This window comes from Talpa occidentalis, unplaced genomic scaffold (assembly GCF_014898055.3).
Source record: "Talpa occidentalis isolate TD23 unplaced genomic scaffold, MPIMG_talOcc4v2.1 talOcc4.7, whole genome shotgun sequence".
NCBI classification, from domain to species: Eukaryota; Metazoa; Chordata; class Mammalia; order Eulipotyphla; family Talpidae; genus Talpa; species Talpa occidentalis.
In genome coordinates, this window is record NW_023605083.1 from 26925238 (window position 1) to 26950115 (window position 24878).

At 33.7% G+C, this 24878-nt stretch overlaps 1 protein-coding gene across 2 annotated transcripts in view; it reads left to right on the top strand.

Moving 5' to 3' along the window:
* Positions 1–1128: 1128 nt before the first annotated feature.
* Positions 1129–24878, top strand: part of LOC119230745 (zinc-regulated GTPase metalloprotein activator 1B) — a 44835-nt gene continuing 21085 nt past the window's right edge. For both annotated transcript variants that reach the window (XM_054688741.1, XM_037492214.2), the window contains exons 1-9: positions 1129–1377; positions 4870–4956; positions 8724–8820; positions 9941–10032; positions 15244–15303; positions 16737–16774; positions 21950–21996; positions 22793–22879; positions 24448–24492. In XM_054688741.1, coding sequence (XP_054544716.1) covers positions 1224–1377; positions 4870–4956; positions 8724–8820; positions 9941–10032; positions 15244–15303; positions 16737–16774; positions 21950–21996; positions 22793–22879; positions 24448–24492 — 707 coding nt within the window. In that variant the 5' untranslated portion in view covers positions 1129–1223. The remainder of the gene's footprint in view (positions 1378–4869; positions 4957–8723; positions 8821–9940; positions 10033–15243; positions 15304–16736; positions 16775–21949; positions 21997–22792; positions 22880–24447; positions 24493–24878) is intronic.

Here is a 24878-nt window from a genome sequence, read left to right on the forward strand (position 1 = left end):
CAGTTTTATGGGGCATGGGTTGCTCTTAGTGAGAGATAAGAGATGTTTGTACAACAATTTAGTCAGAGCTATGTAAGGGAATATGCAAGAATGTGCCTGAGAAATATGTAAGAGAAGATGCTCAGGGCTCTAACAACTTTTGTTCAGGCAGTAATGCAAAGCTGAAAATCACCCAGTCAGTTCATGAAAGTAAAACCTGCAATGGACAGAAAAAGGATACATAAATTGCTGACACACAATAAACATAGCAGAATATAGGAAATTTGAGTTGAAATATATAGATAACTCCAGGAGATGCTATTGTATACTACTCTTTTATTAAGTTCAAAGCAAAATTAAACAACATGTTGTCTGGGTAAATATATGTATTATAGGACCTTTAAAAGAAGAAAGAATGATCAGCCCTCAGTAATCAATTCACAGTGGTGATTACAAGCGGGGCGGAAGATGGGAACAGGAGAGGGGCACAGGTAGGTGTAACTTATTTGTAATATTCTTGGATTAGGAGTCAAAGGGATTCATTACAAATATATATAAAAATATAAGGGAGGGTTACCCATGGGTTAGAGATGATGTCACAAACCAGAGAATAAAATAAATGAACTCAGGTTGCCCGAGGGCCAAATAAATGACAAGGGAAAATAAATTAATGCATGCCAAGTGTAAAAGTTTGGATTCGTATATAAGATGTAATTATAAAAAACGTTTCACTGGTTATTCTTCCCGGTAAAAAAATTAAATAAATATTCTAGTGTTCTTGACTCCCAATCTTTCCCCTACGAATTAAAAAAAAACAACCTGATACTGAAAAAATGTCAAGTTGATAAAGTCTGTGCCTTGTGGGAATGGCTTAGTTCAAGCTCAAGCCACCCACTCCAGATTCCAGCGTGGCCTCAGCGCTCCCAGCAGCCATTAACTCTTTAGGCAGCTGTCGCACAGTGACAGCTCGAGGGCGGGGCTGGCAGCGCGGACCGCTCCGCCCCGCCTCTCGGGTCAGAGAGCACGCCCGGGGGCGGGCCCAGTTCCTGGGGGCGTGGCTAAGACGCCAGGCGGTCTTCCGCTGAAGCTCAGGTAATCCGGGCGGGATCCCGAGAAAGTAGCTCCGCGTCGCAGCGTGGTGACGTCAGGACGCGTCTAGCGTGGCGTGTTCGGTGTGCGCGGCTGCTGTTTGGCGTCCTGGTCTCGTAGCGCCTGAACTAAGGAGGGTCCTGGTGTCCGCCGGGATGTTACAGGTTGTTGGAGCTGTGGGTGAGGAAGAGGAGCAGGCGGAGGAGGACTGTCCCGAACTGATCCCCATTGAGACGAAGCTAAGAGAGGAGGAGGAAAAATCTGCCCCCGGCGCTAAGATCCCAGTCACAATTATCACCGGGTATTTAGGTAACTAACCATCCCGGTCAGAAAATGCCGTGAACTCTAGTATCCTAGAATTTTTGGGTGCTGACGGCGCTGCTCTTTAGGTATCGGGGCCTTCCGGCCGAGAGCAAAAGTCCCTGAGGTAGGGGCTGGGTCACTTGCTCTCGGTAAGGGTTGCTTCTCATCTCGGGGGTTCGTGATAGCCGGACCCCTCTACCTTAGAGTCACAGTTCTCAAGTGAGATGGAAAGTTAGACTCGATTTTTGAAGAGTTCTGGCTTTGCGGTTTGAAGCCGGCACCCCTGTCTGCCCCCTGTCCTTGTGGCCGCTAACGATTATCTTTCTGAAGCTCATCTGCCTCGCTTGAAATTGAAATAATAGCGATTCGGTCACCTGTCTGAGCTTGTTTACTCATCTCCTGAATGGGCCAGGAAACACCTTATAAGTCTATTACGACGAAAGGATTGTGCTGTCTAAAATACTCGACACATGAGCTGCATTTTTCAGTAGATTCCCCTTTCCTCACGAGTCCATCTCCTCCAGCCATTCGTGGAAAGTGTTCCTATTGCAAACATTTTTTTGGAGATCTGTTTGTATAGCACGCGAGGAGAAAGAGTGAGAAGTCTCTGCCCTCCATGACTAGATCTCTCAAACTGAGAACGTTCGGGAGTGCACGGGGACTTTTGAATTCATAGGTTTGTAAACATGGTGCAATTCCCAGCAGAACAGTTTATGCAGTTACCTTGGAGGAACTTTATTGGCAAAGTTTGAGAAGTTTTTTAAAAACCTATAGTTAAGTAGAAGGGCTAGCATAAGTACATGGCCTTTTTAAAAGCATGGAGAAAGTTAAGAAATGTAAATAAAGTGATGTAATTTCTAGGTGCTGCTAGAGAGAAATACAAACTTGGTGCACCTGAAGGCCTTTTACATAACACTAGTTAAATCACTGGTATTCTTCCTGCCCTTCCTTTACTTGATAGTCCCTAAGTTTATTTCCATTTTTTACAAAGCATTGTTTTTATAATGGAATTTATTTTTGGTATTTCTCCACGTGTTTTCAAAAACTGCGCTACTGAGAAGTTGAGCAAATTCGGTGCCCCAAACAGTATATTTCAGACTTGCCCCCCTGATTTTCTGATTTTACTCAGTGAAGTTTAGGAGTGAGAACTAATGCCAGCAGCCTTGCCTTATTGATGAGTAAAGGGGATAGTTTCACGGCTTACCCTTGACCATTTTTTTATTCCTTGAAACAGTTCTCTTGTCTTCCATCACATTTTCTCTTGATATTTCCTTCTACTTCTATGATATGGTTTCTATTTTTTAAGGTTGTTTCTTTTTCTTTATTTTTCTGTAGCTTCCCTCTGTATATCTTTTACCTGTGTACCCAGATAGTTTACAGACATCTCAAAGTGAACATGTCCAAATCTTCATGCTGCTATTCCCTCCAATCCTGCTGTGATTCCATCCACTTGGAATACTATAAAAACTTCCTAGTCTTGAGCTATGCTGCCCTTTAATATACTCTGTATTTTAGCCTTAGTGATCGTTATCAATGTCAATCTGATTGTGTCACACCCTTCAGTGATATCCCTTTGTATTAAAGTTCAAATTCCTAAGCATGAATTACAAGGCCCTAGACCACTGGGCTTTTGCCAACCTTTCTAGTCTGCTAAACTGTTGGCCAGCCAATCGAACTAATTTTACTTCTGGTGGCGCAGCGGGTTTAGCGCAGCGCTGTGAAGCTGTCTGCAGCTTCTGCAGCGCGGTTTCGATTTCCAGTGGGCCAGGAAGATTCCCACATGTCGCGGCAGACCTTTCCTGTCTCCCCCGCTGCTCCCCTCAGCAGTGTATTTCAATCAGTCTGCCTGTTCTGCTCCCCACTCTGTCTCTGGTGAATCCTCTCACCCTCCTGTGACTCTGCTTTTACCCCAGCTAATGTAAATAAAAAAATAAATCTTCAAAAAAAATTAATTTTACTTTTAAAAGTGCCAGGTAGTTTAGTCCCTGGAATATTTTTCTTAGTGTTACTTCTTTGGCCAGTCGTTCTTCATAGGTACTCCATAACATAATTGTCCTTGTCCTATTGAATGTATCAGCCTATAACATAATTGCCACATCACTGCTTTGGATTCCCATACGGTCTCCCACACCCTTAATTTTTCTACGCTTCAATAAGGTAGAGAGACTGCCCTGTCGAGCATTTTCCACAAGGCCCAGCATAAAACATGGTCTATAGTAAAGGTGTGAATAAATGAACTGTGTCTTACAGTCTTTTGCTTTATAATATTGTTAATTACTAAGCACAAGTAGTTAGCTGATATAGTCTCTTCTTCATGTTTTCATGTCTTCCACCTTGTGCAGCACTCAAGTTCATGGCCTCTGTCCCACTCTTGGACTGATTTTAAGAATTTCCTCACTGCTCTGCCTCCTTAAAGTGTATCCCTTCCATTTTATACTTCACACTTTAGTGATGTGGTACTTCCTAAACGGCTCTAAATAAAAAGCCTTTATCTTTCTATAAATTTTAAAGTAACATGACCTATAAATGAAGATATATTCAAATACTCAGCAAATCCCTCCTCGTTGTATCTTAGAAAACGGAAAGGTAGTTCAGAAGATGTATACAAGCTCTAGGTAAAAGTTCTTATCAGCACTGTTTTAATACCAAAAGACTAAAAACAATCCAAATCTCCACCAACAGAAAAATAGGCAAATAAATGATATATTCATACAATTGAACAACACTACTGTGCAATTAAGATTTGTTTTTTACTTTCCTCAGGGAACTTAGATGTGTGTGGTTCACCAGACATGTTTTTCTCCCACTCGAGAGAACATGTATTAGGTCTAATATGCCACCTACTGGATAAAGTTGGTGTAGCTTTGAGTTTATCTTTCTAAATACCAAATATGCTGTTCATTGTTTATACTTTCAACATACATTTTTGTGTGTTTGTTTGTGGATATAGCTAATCAATTTTATAGATTGCTTTGAGCATACTAAAAAAGTAGCCATATAGTCAGTTTGAATTTGTGTCTGGTTAATGATAGATGTTAAAAGGTAGGTCTTGATAATACACATTTTGGGGAAGTAAACCATGTATTCTTGGCCCCCCCCCCAAAATTTGTCTTCATATAAAGGTATTTAAATAGTCCATATTTTATAAAATACGTGAGTACTTTATTCCTTGAAAGCCATAAACCAGTAATTTAATAGAAATTTTAGTAATTGTATTTTAAGTCATGTAGAAGGCATATTTTGTGTCATATGCATTTCAAGAAAGCTATTGATTCAATCTACAGGAGTATTTGTAAATATTTATAAAATTTTCTTGTTAACATAAAGTGTTTTTAAGGTTTTCAGAAGGTATATTCATCTTTTTCTCCACATTGTATGGCATAGTTAAATAATAAAATAACTTGCAAACTCTTAAAAATAATGGGATTCTTTGTGGGGTTTTTTTACCTTTAAAATTAATCCTTAAATTTCATTATTTAAAACAAATGTATTTTATAGGCGCTGGGAAGACAACACTTTTGAACTATATTTTGACAGAACAACATAGTAAAAGAGTTGCAGTTATTTTGAACGAATTTGGGGAAGGTAAGTAAAGTTCAATAAATGCCATATTTCAAGAATTTATGGGGCAATTTGTTCCACTAGTGAATTGATATATTCCATATTGTAATGTGAAAATTCTTGATATTATTTTGTGACCACATTGATATTGGGTAGTTTCAGAAAGAAAGGATTGTTTTAGAAAAAATTGATTTCAGTCAATTTTTATTTTGTATAAGTTTGGCATATCGAAATCACTTAGTTTCTATTTTGTGTACCCTTGAAATTCATAACAACAGAATTAAATAATTCTAAAAGTAAAAATCTCAAGTTCCTCTTTCTCTGAGGAACTCCTGTCTGCATTGTTTTTGTACTCCTGTCTACATTGTTTATTGCAGCTTATGAAAATACTTCAAAATGAAAAGTTGTAAGTTTAACTTTGTTGAATGTTTATTCTCTGCAAAGCAGTTAAAACTGAAGATTTTTTTAAAATAGACTTAGGTCTCTATTCTCACACAATTTCAATTATCTGTGAAAATACATTCAACATTCCATTTTTTTCTTCAATATTGAGCTGTGGTTTCAAAAGTCTGTAATACAATGTTAGTATAAATTTTAATAAAAGCTCTCTTTTAGTCAAAAATATAATTTCTGTTGGAATTTTTTAAAAATATACTAACTTTTTAATTTTGTTTTTTTTAAGATTTATTTTTTATTTATGCCTACAAGAACTGGGGTGTAGGCCAAAAGTACAGGGGGTGTGAGAGGATTCACCAGAGACAGAGTTGGGGAGCGGAACATGCAGATCTACTGAAATATACTGCTGAGGGGAGCAGCAGGTGAGATAGGAGAAGTCTGTCATGCCATGTGGGTCAACTCCCTTGCCAGGGTTCAAATACGTGTTGCAGTGGCTGGTGAAAGCTTGATAGTGTTGAGACTTAACCCCTTGTACCACCAGCGAGGCTCCAATTTTTTAAATTTTGAATGAGAAAAGGATTTGAATGAGTAATAGATTTTATGAGCAGGATGGGATGCTTGTGAGTTAAATTTTATTTCTGACTTTAGTAAACTAAAGAGAAAGTCCTGTTAGACAAAATAAAAATCCTAAGATTTTTATCATAGCCTCTTATTCTACCTTGTTATTAAATGCTTTTCTGTTGAACACTGATTACATTTATTATTCTTATTGTATTTCACTATTCTTGATCATTTTCACAATTTTATCTTTTATGGTATACTCAATACTTTCCTTTGAATTTTGTTACTGTTCTTGTAGTCTGTTTATTTATATTCTCTTTTGTTTCCCTTGCCATTGGAGACAAATACACAAAGACATCTCTGAAGCCAATGTTATGGAGTGTTTTGCCTATGTTTTCATCTATGTATTTTATGGTTTTAGGTCTTATATCTGCATTTTTTATCCATTTTGAGTTAATTTTTGTATGTGGTATGAGAGAATGGACTAGTTTCATTCTTTTGCATGTGGCTGTCCAGTTTTCTCAGCACCATTTGTTGAAAAAATTTCCTTTATCCAATTTATACACTTCGCTCATTTGTTGAGATTAACTGTCCAAATAAGTGTAAGTTTATTTCTAGGCTCTCAATTCACTGGTCGGTGTGTCTATTTTTATTCAGGTACCATACTTTTTTGATTACTGTTGCTTTGTAGTATATTTTGAAACCTTGGTTTGTGATGTCACTTTTTTGTCCAGTTTGCTTTGGCTTTTTGGGGTCTTTTGGTCCATATGAATTTCAGTATTGTTTGCTCTATTTCTTAGAAGAATTCCATTAAAACTTTCATAAGAATTTCATTGAATCCATATATTGCTTTAGGTATGATCACCATTTTAACAGTGTTCAATCCACAAACCGGGAATATCTTTCCATTTCTTTGTGTCTTCCATTTTGCTTTTTTTTTTAATTTAGCAATATCTTCTGTTTCTTTTCATTGTATAAGTCCTTCACCATCTTTGTTAAGTTTGCTCCTAGGCATTTAATTCTGCTCTGATACCAAAAACAGACAAAGACATCACAAAAAAAGAAAATTACAAACCAAGTATCCCTGATGAATACAGATGCAAATATCCTCAACAAAATCTTAGCAAACCCAATTCAACAATGTAGTAAAAAGATCATACATCATGACCCAGTGGCACTTATTCCAGGGATGCAAGGATGGTTCAACATCTGAAAATCAGTCATTGTAATTAACCACATCAAGAAAAGGAAAGGTAAAAATCATTATGATCATATCAGTAGAAGAAGAAAAAGTATTTTATAAGATGCAGCATCCATTTATGATAAAAACCTAAAAGAAGTGGTGATAAGTGTGACATAGCTTTACATAATAATGTCCATGTATGGCAGACCTACAGCCAACATCATACTCAATGGTGAAAAACTAAAAGCTTTTTCTCCAAAATCTGGTACGAGGCAAGGAGGTCCACTTTTACCACTGCTCTTTAACATAGTATTAGAGTTCCTATCTAGGGTAATTAGGCAAGAGAATGATATAAAAGGCTTCCAAATTGGAAAAGATGGAGTAAAACTATCACTAATGCAGACTGCATGATAATATACATAGAAAGCCCTGAAACTCAACTAATTGAAACAGTGAACCAAAACAGTAAAATGACAGGTTACAAAATCAATTTACAAAAATTAGTTGTGTTCCTACATGCAAACAAGATAAATCAAGAAAACAATCCCGTTTACAGCCTGAAATCCTCTCATAGCTCTTTTTCATTACCTAGATGCAATGTAAACAAAAATTGTATGTAAATGAGAAACTTTTTTTTAATTTTGTCATGCTTTGATATTTAGAATTCTTACTTAGCTTTGATATATTTCTTTAATTTCTTTGATATATTTCTTTAATTTAAACTCTTCTTTATATAACAAACTCTTTATATAACAATATCTCAGATATCTTTGTTCTTCTCAAGTTAAACATTGCTAGGGAATTTATGTGTATTTGACTAAAATTTAATTTTTAAATGAGCACATTAATAGCTTGGCCAAAAAAAACTTCCTCAAAATAAACTAGGGGTTTTTACTCATACTGGGAATACTGAACAGTCTATTAAATAGAAATAAAAACAAATTTAGAGGAAGAATGGAAAGAAAAATAATAGGTAAAAAAATCCCTTAAAGCTTAAGGCATAGAAAAACCAATTGTAAGACAAACTAATCTATCTAGAAAATTGACCATTAAAGATTGCCTTTAATAAAATATAGCTAATTTATTAGGAAATGGAAGTGGACAAGTAAGAGACCTAGAGAGTTAAGAGGGATAATTCTTTCGTTTTGGATTTACTTTTTTAGGGGAGTAAGTCTTTTAGATATAAAAACTAAAGCTAGAACACTATAAATTATTGAGACTCTAAGTGTAATGAAAGAATTTAAGTTATTAAATATATCTTCTGCTTTGAAATCTGCTTTGTTATTGAGTACCCTTATCTGTGTTTTTGGTTAATTAGTGAACATAATCTAAAAAGTGCTTCTGAGCCTCCCTGTTTGTGCAAGGGGTTGGGCACAGCACTGTGAAGCTGTCTGCAGTCTCTGCAGCACCAATTTAATCCCCTGTGCCAGGGAGCTACCCACATGGTGCAGCAGTCCTCTCCTGTTTTGCCCACTGCTCCCCTCAGCAGTGTGTTTCAGTAGGTCTGCCTGTTCTGTTCCCAGCTCTGTCTCTGGTGAATCCTTTCAACCACTGCACCTCTGACCTGTACCCCAGTTCTTGTATGCATGAATAGATAAATCTTTAAAAAAAGTGAAATAAAATAAAAAGTGCTTCTTGTTAATTACTCTAGGAAGTGCAGTGGAGAAATCCTTAGCTGTCAGCCAAGGTGGTGAACTCTATGAAGAATGGCTGGAACTTAGAAATGGTTGCCTCTGCTGTTCAGTAAAGTAAGAATTTGTGCTTGTTGGTTTACTCTAAATGTTTATTGATGATATTTCCAGCTTTGCCTTTCTTGTGCAGTTTAACTGAATTTACGGTCTGCTTCATTGTGTTTTCTAGTAGATAATAGACTTATTAAGATACAATTTAGTAAAGTGGTTTTTTTCTTTGCTATCTTAATTATTTTTCTATCTGTTTTAATGTTTTGGTTCTTTTGTTTTTTATGTCAGGGTTTAATTAATAATCTTTGTGGTGCTTATAAGTTTCATTTCATGTATAAAAAGGAATATTTTGAATTTAATAAGTCATTGGTCTTATTTCCAAGTATTCAACCTTTAAAAACAAAAATAATTTATTTTTAAAATAGGAAAAATACCTTACATTATATTCCACTATACGATTAAGTTTCCAAGGAAAGTGTCTATTTCATCACTAATATGCAATGAATCTTAGAAAGGTACCTGACACATAGTAGTCACTCAGACATATGTTGAATGAATTAGGAAAATTCATTTTGTATATTCTAGTGATTTTGTTGATTTTGTATATTCTAGTGAATTGAATTTCTTCTGCTCCATTTACCTTATCATGTAATTAACTTTGAGTCAGTCATATGTAATTAACAAGGCTAAAATCATAACATTTTCTTGAACATCCAAAATGCAACCCATTAAGTATTTGTTCTAAATATTATAAAGAAAAAGGAGATTGAAGTCTGATATCCTAATTCAGAATGGAATTAAAAGGTATTTAAATTAAAAGGTAATATACCTTTAGCTTTTAAAACTACTGTAATTTATAAGTTTTATCATTGTTTTGGATGTAATTTCATAAACCTATAGAAGTAACAGATTCTGACTTGTTTTGGTCAGCTATATTGAAATTACCTCTACTTTTAATAAAATTATTAACTCATGTATGTGATTTCTTTTTACTTATCAATATATTAAGCACATATTTTTTTCTCTATAGTGGTAAATAATAGGTAGACATATTTTTAGAGGTTTGGCAAGGAGGTAAATTTTCAAATGCCTAAAGATATTTTTGTCTCAGGTTACTGAATATATTTTAAAATGTTTATAAGAGTACTTTACTATTCACTATACATTGTATTTTGGTATTTTCTAGGGACAATGGGCTTAGAGCAATTGAAAATTTGATGGAGAAGAAGGGGAAATTTGATTACATCTTGTTAGAGACCACTGGATTAGCAGATCCTGGTAAGAAATGACATTGTTGATAACTAAATATAGTTGTGAAATATTTTAAGATAAATGTATTGGAGTAATAATTAAAATGAGTATTAATGCTTTGATTTAGATTAAAATAATTTTTTTAGCTCAAAAGAGAAAAAATTTGGGTTATGTTTCTTTGCCAGATGAATTATGATAAAAGTAGTTTAAGCTCTTAACAAAATTTTAAGTGTTATTCATAGATTTGGTTTAGTGGTAAGAACAAAAAACTTAAATTTTTCGTATATTTCATACATTTCCTGTAGACACATCTGACTGATGATAGGACTTGGACTATTTGGGTGTTTAGTGTTAACAAGAAATTGTTAAATTTCCTGAATGGAAATTTAGGAAAAACAGACTTGCTATTTCTAAGTATATATTTGATTGGTTATACTCCAAAGAGATCTTATTTTCTTTATTTTCTAAGCTAGCTTCTTAGAGTCATTAAGAGAGAGTTAAAGGATTTTGAACTCTGTTCCCAGCAATACTTGTTCCCTTTAAATTGCTAGTATTTTGTTTTTCTACTACTGAGCCTGAAATAACATTATGTATAAATGCTGTCCTCAGGTACACAGTTAAATCAAGCCTACTAGACCTTTTTCCTGGTGTTGAATTATGGAACGTCTAAACTACTAAATATGACACAGATTTGGCCTATATTTAACAATGTTTTACTGTTACCTTCATACCAGAGTTTTAACTCTAATAATAAGATCTATTTTCTCCAAATAACTTTTGTGTGACCTCTTTATTCCTAGTTTGCAAAACATTTACTGTTTATTCTGTTACTCTACTCATACTATTTTTTTCTTCTTTGATCTGAGTTTATGGCATTGGGCTATTGAAATATTGTTTGAGAATAATTTATCTAAAAAGTCGTAGTTGTTTAAAACAAGTATTGGTGAATTCTGAAGGTATAAATGTAGTCAGTAGTTATGGTTCTTCAAAGTATTACAATATCATTATTGCCATGTTTTCAAATTAGTGTTGAGTTGGTGGTATTTTAGTTCTTATTATAGGCATGGAATTTTCATATCAGTAGCTCTGACTGATCATAGGACTTGGCCTGGTGTTCAATGTTAAGTTGAATCTGGTAAAATGCAGAAAGTATGCATCTTTTTGAGAGAGCAGTTTCTTTCTTTGGAACCACTTTATAGAGAAAAAGTCTTGTTACTTTTTTTTCCAAAATAGATGAGATTAATGAACTATGGTTCAACTTTTCACATTAATTAACAAAAGTTCAATAAAGATCTCAGAGAAAGCTTTTTTAGAAATTGTAGGTATTAGTGCATCCATGTTTCTTGTTTCTAACTCTCTGGGGAACAATGATCCTATAGTTTGGATAAAAATGGAATAATCATTTAAAAAAATTTTAAGTAATACCTAAGAAAATGCAAAGAAGAAAAGTAACCCTATATTACACTATGATGTAACACAATCAGGTAATTTCATTACAGTGAGTACTACTTGATGTGGCATGGTAAATGACAGAAGCAGTCAGGTTCTTGTGAAAATGCAGATTCTTGGGCCCCATCTTAGATCTGTTGAATCAGAATCTCTTATGGGTGGTGGTACCTAGCAATCTGTTTAAGAAGCTCTCCAGGTGATTCTTGTATAGTTGTCAGTTTAGTAAACCCTGCTTTGTGTACTCCAAAAAGCTGTATAAGTATACAAAAACAATTTTATAAAAATTGGATCATATTCTTTGTGTTTTTTTTTAATTTAAATTTTATTTTTATATTCCCCATACAATTACAACCCCCTTATTTTGACTTCAATCCCTCCTTTCCCTGCCCCCCACCTGCCATAGAGTGTCTCTGGTTCGTAGTTGTTTGACGATTTTGATACTTTCTTTCTTAAAATTATTCTTTTTCCTGGTCCCTTATTTAAGTTTTCTAGATTCCTGCCATGAGTGAGACCATCCAGTATTTTTCTTTTTCTTTCTGGCTTATTTTGCGGAGCATGATCCCTTCTAGCTCCATCCATGTTGCTGCAAATTGCATGTGTTTATCTTTTTTGAAGGCTGAGTAATATTCCATTGTGTATATGTACCACATCTTCTTGATCCAGTCATCTATTTTTGAGCATTTGGGTTGTTTCCAAAGCTTAGCTATTGTAAATAGTGCTGCTATAAACATAGGGGTGCAGGTGTTCTTTGGAATTGATGTTTCTGTGTCCTTTGGGTAAATACCTAGGTTATTTTTAATGATTTATTTATACTTGAATCTAAAAAAAAAAGAAAACTTGAAAAATAAGTGAAGGAATTACTGAATATCAAACAAATGCTTTTCAATGCAGGAGATATGTATTAGAAAAATATATAAAGAACAAACAAATTGAACATGTTATTTTTAAAAAAATCTTACATTTTAATTATCATAGTATTGTCTATTGATATCTCTAGAATAAAAGATGAGGGAATTAATACTCTTCCACTTTGTCCCATCTCCTGGTTTTCATTGATTGTTCTTTGCTATGTTGTCAAGGTTTCTAACATTTATGTGCTGTGATAATTTGTTTATAAAGTTCTGCCTCTATATTTAAATATTTTTGATGCTTATTACCAATATGGTAACATCTCTGTTTCCTGAGTTGACCAGTTTCTTGATTGATAGAATTTTAGGATCAGGTAATATTTTCAAGCTATAAATACTATCTTCCTTGAATTCTTACATACCATACCACTTGAAAATATATGTCTTTTATTTTTATATTTGAAGAATATTTGGCTAGGTATAAAATTTCTAGGTTACAATCTCTTCTCCCTCAGAACTTTGCAAATACTGTTCCAAGATATCTTAGTATTTTTTGATTGGCCAGCTTTGCCTATTTTAATTCCTGAAAAAACAGCTTAGCAGGAGGTGATATCCTTAGGGAAAACTTTCATTAGAACTCTATGGTCATTATATTGGGCAGTAAGTACCACTGTGGAAAAAATCTGATTTTTCTTGAAGGTGATAAGTTTTTTCATGAAAACTGGTTATACATTTTTTTTTTATCTTTGAAGTTCAGTAATATAACCAAGATACATCTATAGGACATTCATAATCATTTTTTCCTGAGTTACAATATACTTCTTAATCTGTAGATTTAGTACTTCATTTAGGGACCTACCCTAGTCATTACCAAAAAGAGTTTCTTTTCTGTCAAATTATTTGGTCTTCTTTATGACACCAATTTTCTTATTTTGACTTTTCTTTTGCTCTCCATATTTTAATTGTTTTGATTTGTCTTCTGTCTCTGCATTTATTGAATAATATGAAAAAGTAGTTAGGATCCTCAAGAAATAAATTTAAAGCCAATACAATAGCTACTTAACCAATTAATGCATTTAAAACATCAACATACAGAAAAACTGATGGAAACAGATTACTGACAGAAAGAAAGGCTTTTTCATATTATTCTGCTTTATCTTGCTTTTCATATTATTCTGCTTTATCTTGCTTTTGAGCTTGTTTTTATTAAGGTTTTGTTGGCTATATGTTCTCTTTTTATGATGAAACCCCAGAAATTTATTTTTGTATTCTTGATTATGCTTATTTCCAGATTTGGTTCTAAGCCAGTTGTCTGCCCTATTTATTTCACTTCTTTGCTTCCTGCCCATTATCTTTTTTTTGTTTCATATGAGCTATGATACATATGCATAGTTTGTTTCATCCCTGGTTGAAAAAACTTAAAATACCTCCAGACGTTGCCAAATATTTCCTGGGTAAAAAAATCATCCTGGGTTGAAAGCCAGTGATTAACCTCATTCTCTTATCTCTACTCCTACATCCAAATTTTAAATAGTTCTTTCTTGTGTGGTTTGTTGTTATACCAAAGACAACATCAGATTTAGAATAAAAACTATAACATATTCTTTTAGTTAAACTTATTAATAGGCAAAAAAGTTAATTGTAGTACTTAAAAGCTGCTTATCTGAATAGTAATCTGTAACGTTAAAACCAAGAAAATAGCTCTATGTACAATGTTAGGAATTTTTAATGATTTATTTAAAATAAATTTAAAAAACCTTTTAAAATGATTTATTTTTGTTCAAACTGATGATATGCTCACTGGAATTACTTTTTTCTCCTTCGTTAATTAAAATCATGTTGTTAGCTAAGTAAGTGAGGAAAATTCTTATTGGCAATTCAGTTGTTTCCCGTTTAGGAGACTGACACTCTCTAGTTCTAAGCTAAATAATTGTCATGGTAAAGTAATTTCCTTGAAAAGGACAGGCATTGATTCAGCCCCTGTTACTCACAAATCCTATTTCAGTCAAATTGGAAAACTATTAAGTTTTTGGGAAAAAAATCAATAGGTATCAGGAAACCATTAGATCTTGTGGCCCTTGCTATATCTTGCATGAGTAATCACTGTAAACAGCTGACAGGTATTTCATTGTTGACACAGAGTGATGCTTCGGGGACCACATCTCGTCAGGGTTGGTGGACAGCTTCAGACATTGGAATGAGTTCAGTTATCCTTGTTTTTCCCTAATACTCATTCTTTTAGACAGCCCTGTCACTAACTGGACCTGTGATGGTTTGAAAAATCAAATGCTTTTTTTTTTCCTGTCAGTTTTCTTTCACTTGTGTGGTGGCATACTAATCAGGATGTCTGGTTTGGTCCTAGCCAGTATCTGTTAAGAACAAGTTCTAATTTCTGATTTGGACATTACTTTTACTCAGACCCAAATTTTATATCAGCACTAAATAGTGTAATGCCATAGAGCATAATTATACTTTTTATTCTTTTTCTATTATAAAACTTACAAGAAAGTTTTTTAAAAAATTTAGACATGTAATTTTGGAATTATCTCTTTTGTTTTGCTTTCCTTTAGAGCCATAATTCATTATTTGTGAGCCATATGATTACTAAGAAGAGAGAAAATAAAAATAAGTCCTGTGTGCATACAAACATATTGCCTAAATTAGTTGATAATTTATGTTGGTAAATTATTTTATTTTTGGCAGAAACTTACTATTGGGTTTGCATAGGATGAGTTAATCTGTTTATTTTTTGAGAAAAAGCAGAGAAAGGAGGAAATGGGTATAGTTACAGATTCTGTCACTAATTCCATAAGAGGATTAAGAACTCATATTTAATTTATATAAGTGTTTGCTACTTATTCTATTGAGACATATTAAAACATGGATAAAATTTTGTTTTCAGTATGAAGAAATTTTTTACTTGAATATTTTATATTTTAAGGTGCTGTGGCTTCTATGTTTTGGGTTGATGCTGAATTAGGGATGGATATTTATCTTGATGGTAAGTTACAAAATGAATTTTCTTTGGTTTTCAAGTAAAATTTTATTTTTATAGTTAAGATCACTTTTGTTCATGTTATAATTCTAATTCCTTGCATAACTCTTTTAATATCTGTATAGTTTCATGATGAAATCTTTGTTCATATTGATCCAAAGGCCCCAAACAGTCATAGTGCTAAATGTCAAATTTTAATCCTAATTTAGTGCTTCCACTAAGGTTTTCCTTTTAAAATATGTAGATTTCTTATATTCTCTATTATTTGATTTTATGCACTTGATATAATGTTATAGCTTTTATTTTAAATTAGCCAGACAATATGAGGATCATATTTCTGTTTGCAGTTTCCTTGAAGAAAAGAATTAAGCACATCCCTCCATCTTTATTTACCTTAACACTTTTGGGAAATTTTATTCATAGACTTCATTAAAGACATATTAAATTGGCGCAGCGGTTGAGCGCCGGGTTGCGAAGCTGCCCGCAGCCTCTGCGGCGCCGGTTCGCTCCCCGGCTGCTCCCCGGCCACCGGAGGAGGGTCCCGCATGGCGCGCAGACCTCTCCTGCCGCCTGCTGCTCCCCTCAGCAGTGTACTTCGGTCCTTCTGCCTGCTCTGCTCCCCGCTCTGGCTCTGGTGAATTCTCTCACCCTCCCGCGCTTCTGACTGTACCCAGTGCTTGTATAAAAAAAAATAATAATAAAATAAATAAATAAATCTTTAAAAAAAAAAAAAAGACATATTAAATACTTTCTTAGTTAAGCAACCAAGTTGCCTCCTTCCCCCAGCCTCTACCTTTCTTTAAGGCCAGGTCTTTCATAAACTGAGGGATGAGAATTAAATCATTGAGGTTGAACTCCATTATTATAGCTGGTTGAATTCCTTAGGCCTCATTGAACTCATTCTGCTGATACTCTGAAAAATTTATTTAGCATATAAATTCAGAGATTGCTAAGTTAAATGATCAGTTGGAAGCTTAGGTACATGCTACATAAAACATTTGTGTAAGTAGACTTGGTAAAAGATGTAAGATATTCTAAAATGGCAGATTTATTAAGCAGTAATTTAAATATTAAGAAAGGTCTTGATTTTGATTTTGTGAAAATAAACAATAATTAACCTATCTATGTATTGTGTAATTTATCACATTCTGCTATATAAAATGAAATTTGCCTTATATTTTGGAGTGTAAGCTTTTTAAATGTTTATTTGTTTATATAATTTAAAACTTTTAAATCTCTCTAGTGCCTTAAAAATAGTATTATGCTTTCAGTACCTTTTTGAAATTCATCTACTTAATAGTGGAGTTGAATTTAATGGCAGTGTTGGCAAGAGAAAAAAATAATACTTTGTTTTTCTGAGTATCATTTGTGAACTGAAATGGATTAGTTTCATTTTCATTCTCAAGTATAAGTGATTTAACAGTTTATTTCTTTTGTAGGTATCATAACTGTAGTGGATTCAAAATATGGATTAAAAGTAAGTAGATAAATTGCTGTGAGTTCTTAAAGCTGGGTATATGGAGATTGATGATAACATTTTCTCTATGTTTGTGTTTGTTTGAAATTTTCATTAACAAAAACTGGTTTTATAAAGTATCCTGAATAATAAATGTGTGTGTATAAAAATTGGAAATGTAATAGTTGTAATAAGATGGAGACAGGATTCAGTTTGGGTATGTGTAACTCCTTACCCCAATATTGGTTTTTGTTTGTAGAGGAAACTGAGATTGATAAAGTATATTAGAGCTTTTTGTTGTTATTGTTAAACTGCTATCAGACACAAACTAGAGGTAACTGAGCTTTTAAAAATTGCTGCTTTATCTTATTTTTGAAGAAATCTAGGTACATGCATAGCATTATAAAGAAGGGAAACCCCATTAAAGGCATCCTTCTGTGAGTGTTTTTGTAACTGCCAAGGTCCCTAAATGCACTTATATGAACTTCAGTTTATAAAATACATTTAATAAGAGCTTTAAAAGCATATTGCCTACAGTGAAATAGTGTTTCTTACTATTATTTCTAAGTGAAATTTTAGTAAACGCAGAAGAGGATGAAATTATCCCATTACCCACTATCTCTCAAGCATACTTAGAATATATGAAAGGCTTGTCAAATGGCTGCCTCAGTACCCCATGACTGTACCCTCAGTTCACTTAGGGTTAGAGCATCCTCATTTGAGAAGTTTGGAGATAACTCCATTTTAGATTATTAAGTCCAATTTTTTTGATAGTATGAAGAATCAAAAAAAAATCCCAATTACAACTTTATTCAGGAAAAAATCCAATGACTGTTCAGAAATCATGGCATTTCTAGCAAAATGTTTCCAGAGGTAGAAAAAAAGTCAAATTTTTTATTTTGAATGTTTATTATAGGCATGTTTGAATTAATTGCCTATATAAATTTATTACTAACTGTGGAATATCGATGAGATAGATAACATTTCATTTGTTTTTGCTTTCTTGGCAGATTTAAAGTGCCATACCAGAAGTCAAACTCTATCTATATATGTATAGAAATAAATTTATGTGTATGTTTGAGTGTGGCGATTAGTTAAATAGAACCTATTATCTGTGTGATAGAAGCCAAAATGAAAACAAAGCAACATTTTGAATAATGCAAACACCGTAAATGTTTAACCCCCCCCACACACCTTGATAAAACCTCTTCAATTATTAAATCAATATACCTACACAAAAACTGACATACTGTCAGGATAATGGAAACTTTAGATTTTCTAAGTCAGATGCCAGATAAATAACTTTTCCTTTATATAAAGAATTTGCCAACTTGTCCAATTCCTCTGGTTGCAAAGCTTGACCTCAGTAGCTGCTTGTGATTTGGAGAATTCTGAGGCAGTTCAAGTAATGACACTTGGATAATGGGCAGCAATTTAAGGGTGTCATGCTTCACAGAGCCAGCCCATCACAAATAAAGCTGAGAAATGGTACCCCGTGGCCAGCCAGCCAAATTGAAACTGAAGTGGTAATTGATATCATGGGCTATCACTCTAATGGGATTGTCACCCATTGATCTGAAATATTCATTTTTTAATCATGGGCGAAGAATTGGACAACTTCAAATGACAGCTCTCTATTCTCAAGACTTGACACCCAGGCTACTGACGTTGTTCTTTTCAGTTCTACAAATGTGACAGTATTTAATGCAATAGATTCAATGAATGAAGTTACACAAAAAAGGTCAAGTGAGAGGTTTCATTTTGGTTCTTCTGTTATATTGCACAAGCTGTTGAAACAATTGAGTCAGAAGAGTTTGGCTTGAAAAAGACCAGAAAAATAAATAGACTGGCATTATGCAATACTTTCTTTTTAAGCTAAACTAGTGTTAGATCTATAACTTGTATATTGGAAAAGAAATAGCTTATGTTTTTAAATGACATCTGGCATTTTGACACGAGATTTATTTCCACTTCAGTCAACAACAGTGTTGTTCTTTTATTTTGGCGCAGTTAGTTTTTGTTTCTGTAGAAAGGACACCCTATATATAACCTTTACTGAAGTTATGTTTATAATGGTGTTATTTCTTGTGTTATGCTAAATCGGAGGGTTGAACCTTAACATTTTGAATGTGTTGAATTAATTAGTAACTGAAGTTATTTTTCTCTCTTTTGATTTACAAGCAAAAGCCACAATCTTTAAGCACAGATCTTAAGACAGAGAAATCCGTGGGGGGGGGGGGGGGGGGGGAGGTGTGTGTGTGTGTGTAAATAATTTTGAAAAAGTTTCTAAACAGAAAGAATGTAAAAAAATTTTCATATCTCACCTTGATTTTAGTCTTTTTGCAAAGTTGGCTTAGGGAGGCTGGAAATTTCATAAGGGAAATGCTGAACTGATGTCTAGAGGAAAATATTAGTTGCATTTATTATTTCTCTGTTTGTATAGCTCCACATGGGCACGAAACAGGGCATTTATCTCTTCTGTTGTAATTATACATGGTTACTACATATAGTCTTAATAGAGTTGTATATATTGGCAAGTTTTTACTTTAGGGTATTTTAACATGCTTTTATAATTGACACTTCTTGGTTTTCTGTAGGTGGTAAAATATTAATCTATCCCCAGTTAGCTTTGTGGAAGAGTTTTAAGTAATATGAATTTCTTTGTGAAACTACTATTTTTATTAGTTCCGTTTAGGTATGGAAATTCAGAAACAAATCTCTAATTTTCTTGCCATACTTGATGTACATTATAATATTTTGAAAAATATTTATAATTTTTAAAAGAACTTCAGTATTACAGGATCATTCAGATACAGGTGGCTTGCTACAAATATATCTTTGTTAAGTTGATATACTCCTGAATAGAAGGGGAGTTGTTGCTGCATGCTATGTAGAATTTTGCATGTTAAAACCTCCATGTATCTATTTTACAAATAGAGGATGTTAAAAATTTCATTTTAACAAATATTTATTGAGCTTGGGTGCCAAGAGCTATGCCAGGGATTGTATCAGCCTTATTTTTATTAGGACATAACAATAGGATTTGCTTTAACTTTGGGCCAAGATTAATTAGCAAAGATAGTTAACTTGGTCTTTTGGCAAGAACAAGTTTTGATAGGATTTTCTTCAAGTATTGTGACTTCCATAATTTCAGAGTGGATTTGCTGTTGAATTATAGAATTGTTCCTGAAGTGGAAATCAATATCATTACAATAGTTGTAGTTTAGTCCTGTTCCCCTAAAATGGAATTTAGCAATATTTAGAACAACAACTATTTTTTTCCCTATAGAATTAAATAAAGTTATTACCAGTTAACTCTTAGGTTTCAAACTGTCCAAATATTGTAATAATCTGCCTCCCTGTGAATTGTGAAAGTGGTTTTGTGAAATAACCTTGAATATAATTCTTAGGTAATCTTGTGCTCATGTGATACCATTTGTGTAACACTGTATATAGACCTTATTTTATGTAACAAAAAAGGATTATTTAAATCTTTATAGGACTTGAAAAAGAAAAAGTGTGTTCATTTTATTGCTATTGAGCACATTTTTAGTTTTTTAAAGATAGCCCTTAGAGGGCCTCCCTGATGGTGCAGGGGTGTAAGTCTTGGCGCTATCAAGCTATCACCAGCTACTGTGGCCTGAGTTTGATCCCCAGCTAGGGAGCTAACCTACAAGTGCAGCAGACCTCTCCTGTCTCTCCCACTGCTCCCCTCAGCAATGTATTTCAGTGGATCTACCTGTTCTGCTCCCCACTGTCTCTGGTGTATCTTCTTACCCCCCTCCCTACCTCTGGCCTACACCCCAGCTCTTGTATGCATAAATAAATTTTAATAACTAAATAAATAGCCCTATAATAGGATATCCTCTTATAGTGAATTGTTAGATTTAGTTTCTCCTTTGTAAAATGAGGAAAATGCCCATTTCCCACAGTAGTTACAGAGGCTAATATATGAAACAATGTATGAAAAGATATAATAATTTGTGAAGTTTGACTCAGATACAAAGAATACTGTACTAGTCTGTATATCTTAACAGGCAGCTTATAATTGTGAGAGGGAACATCTGTTGAAGGTTAAGGTAATGAAGGGGAAATATGATTTTTCAGAGATGAATTTTTTTTTTAAAGATTTATTTATTTATTTATACAAGCACTGGGTACAGTCAGAAGTGCGGCAGGGTGAGAGAATTCATCAGAGCCAGAGCGGGGAGCAGAGCAGGCAGAAAGACCGAAGTATACTGCTGAGGGGAGCAGCAGGCGGCAGGAGAGGTCTGCGCGCCATGTGGAACCCTCCTCCGGTAGCTGGGGAGCAGCCGGGGATCAAACCGGTGCTGCAGAGGCTGCAGGCAGCTTCGCAACCCAGCGCTCAACTGCTGTGCCACCCGGGGGAGGCCCCAGAGATGAATTTTATGGCCTTGATGACTTTTTAAGGATGTAAATAGGTTTATGGAAAAATAACTGCTCCAGAGAGATGCAGACAACTTCATGGGCCCCTAATATTGTTTTGGACCCAGCTTGACTCTGGAGAGACCAACAAAATGAACAGTTGCACTGAGAGACCTCATCACTTAAATGTGGATTTCTTTTTTTTTTTTTTTGAAAGAACTTTTTTTTTTTCCCAAGATTTATTTATTTGTGATTATAAGAGCTGGGGTACAGGCCAGAGGTGTGGGAGATGAGAGGATTCACCAGAAACAGAGTTGGGAACAGAACAGGCAGACTGACCGAAGGACACTGCTGAGGGGAGCAGCAGACGAGGCAGGAGAGGTCTGCTGCGCCATGTGGATAACTCCCTGGCCTGGGATCGAACTCGCACTGCAGAGGCTGCGAACAGCTTCACAACGCTGCGCTCAACCCCTTGCGCCACCAGGGAGGCCCCTTAAATGTGGATTTCTAAATGATAAATTGCTTTTAGGCAAGAATTGAGTCTGCATCTTGCCCACACTTTCTTTTTTTTGGAGAATGTGAAGGCCCAGTACTGAGTTCATATTAGGTATGATTCTGGGATGGGGAGTAAGGCATGGGGAATAGGAACAGAGGGAAGTATATTCAATTTTAAGAGTATAATTTCAGTGGCTGTCTCTTTTTTCAGTAAGTTATAATGAATAGGACAAGAACAGTTTTATAAATAAAAAAATGTCTAAAATCTGAACTATAATGTTCTTTTTTTTTCCCCCAAAATTTGTTTTTCTTTAGCATTTAGCAGAAGAAAAACCTGATGGCCTTATCAATGAAGCTGCTAGGTATTCATACTTAAAGTATATGTTGACTACCTGCTAATAGGAAACAAAATTAATATGAAAACCAAAAATAAACCTAGAAATAGAAAACTCTTAGCAAAGAAAATTTGTTAACTTTGTCCTATAGTTATTTGAATTGTTACTAGCTAGCTATTTATAGTGGTCTAATACATAAAATTTTACTTTAAACCATTTCTGAGAATTTAATTACATTCTTTGAAATAATTAGGTATACCTTCAGGTAATATAACACTTGAATTAGTAGCAAATATTCTAGTGGTTAATCTATTTTACAAAGATAATATGTATTTGTAGTAATGAGAAAGACACTTGTTCTTGATCCCGACATGTCTTCTGAATTGTAGTTTTTCAAAAACTTTAATTTAGGTAAATTTATTCTCTTTCTTTGAAAAATGTGGTAACTTTTAAAAAGGCAGTTTTAGCAAGCTGACTTGTTTCTACCCATATTGATATTTGAATTTGATGTAACTTCTTTATAAAGAATTAATGAGTGAAAATTATCCTCTTGATTGTTTTCTTTTTTGAGGTTTATTTTTGCAGCTCTAGAGAAGCAAGAGCGTACTTAGTAAATATTTTTTGAATGAATAATTGTGAAATCTCAATTTACATAGTGATGAATACAATTCATTTTCACTGTATGAAGGATACTAACATTGGAAATAAATCACCATTTAGAGTACAATGTGTTCATAACTACAGCTTGATCTGAATGAGGTGTTTCTGTTTTTAATTTCTTAACATTTCTCTTTTTACACTTGTTCTTTGTTTGCTAATTTAGGCAAGTTGCTTTGGCAGATATCATCATCATCAATAAAACAGACTTGGTTCCAGAAGAAGATTTAAACAAATTAAGAACAAACATTAGGTACAAAATTATGTGTTCAGTACCTGCAAATCCAAAGCTTACAAAGTAGTAGTCCTTATCCTGTTTCATTTTCCTTGATTTTCTTTCCACTTTTGCTTTGCCTGGTTTATTAATTAAGCTTCATCATAGGTGTGTAGATATAGGAAAAAACATAGTATATATAGGGTTTAATAGTATCCACAGCTTGAGGCATTCACTGGGGGTCTTGGAATATATCTCCAGTAGATGGGAACTGTTGTACACAAATATCTTTACATATAGAAAATTAAGGTTCAAGGCTTACCTACTTCAAATAGTATTAGGAAATCATAGACGACTTGTTGCCTAATTGGTGGTCACATAAATAATAATATGTAATATTCCCTATTGCTTATGGAATATAATTAAAAATTGATAGACCGATAAGGTCTTCTCTATCTATCCTTTTCCTCTTTTCTCTTTGACTCTTTGCCAGTGTGAAACTTCCCTAACTTTACTTAGAATGATTTACTAACTTCCCCATTGATGTGTCTTGCCAAATCTTTTCTTTACTCATGATGTGTTCCTACTCTGAAATCCTTGAATTCCTTAATTATCTGTTTTGGTTTTTTTCCTCAGTAATTTTATCCTTCTCTAGAACCTACTTCCCAACATTTTTTTCTTTCCCAACATTTCCAACCTCCTCTGTGAAGTCTTTCCTACTCAGGAGGACTCACTTGTCCCTGAATTCATTTCCCTGAATTCTCATTGACTTTATGTCTTCCTTAACTGTCAGCTAGCCATGCCTGAGCTTGCTTTAATGTCTTCAGAGTCCATGACTGAGGCTTAAATATAAGTTCAATGATTCAGTAGTTGTGTGGATTTTTCAAGTGAAGCTAGAGTTCAGGGACTTTGTTTTGAATTGTTTTATAAGACCTAAACTACTTAATGGCATAATGCAAAGAAATATTCAATAACTTTTATTATTAGTCATATTTAATGGGTATAGTATCTTGTGTGTGATGGCTTGAAATGATCTTTTATAGTATTTATAACTTCTGCTATCAGTTCACACAGTATGTATTATAAATTGAATAAAAAAGGTAAGGTTTATTAAGAGATTTGGCTGTGGTGATTAATGATTATGGAAGAAAAAAATTCTTTTTTGTATTTGGTCTTATTTTAATAGTAACATAGTCTGACTTTACTATTAAAAAATGTAATAGTGTCTCCACAATTTTTACAACATGTGCTGGGGATAAATTGGGTATCAGTAAAAGTTTTACTACTCATTTTAAGAAAATTAGAATTCCTGGCTACTTTAAATTGTTTTTTCCAAAGTGAAGGATCTTTTTATAAATCACAAAGTAACCCCTAGTTTGTCAGTTGTCTAGTAAATTTTTATATGTTATGTTTTAATTTCTAAGTGAACTACACCCTATGTATGATTTGAAAGAAAGAGTAAACTATTTAAAATGTTTTTCTTTTTACTTCTGATATATTTGTGTATGCCTACTTCCTGTTTTAGAAATAATGTGCCTTATGTGCTTTTTTAAAAAGCTTAACATATATTCTTTGGCCTTTTCTTCCTCATTTTTAATATATTTTAGATCAATAAATGGACTGGGAAAAATTTTAGAAACACAAAGATCAAGGTACTTGTAAAAACTTTTACTACTACTACTACTACTAAATTAGTTATTAATAATAAATATTAAGTATTGATTCTATGCTTGATTAATAATAAATATGCTTGTTTCTAATATAAGAAATATACCGGTACAGTTTTGAAAATGGGATCTCAAAATGTTTTGAATTAGTTTGACATATTTAGTTAACATATTTGCTTCTCCTTCTGGTAACTAAAAATACAGAATTGTAACACTGTTTAGCTATACTTTTGCTTAACAAGTTAAAAAACATAGGACTTTGAATCACTCAAAGAAGTAGCATAAAAATTTATAAAAGTTTGCTGTAAGATTTTACTTATTTTGAGATATGAAATGGCTCTTTAGTGTTTCATAGTTGCAGAAACAGTATC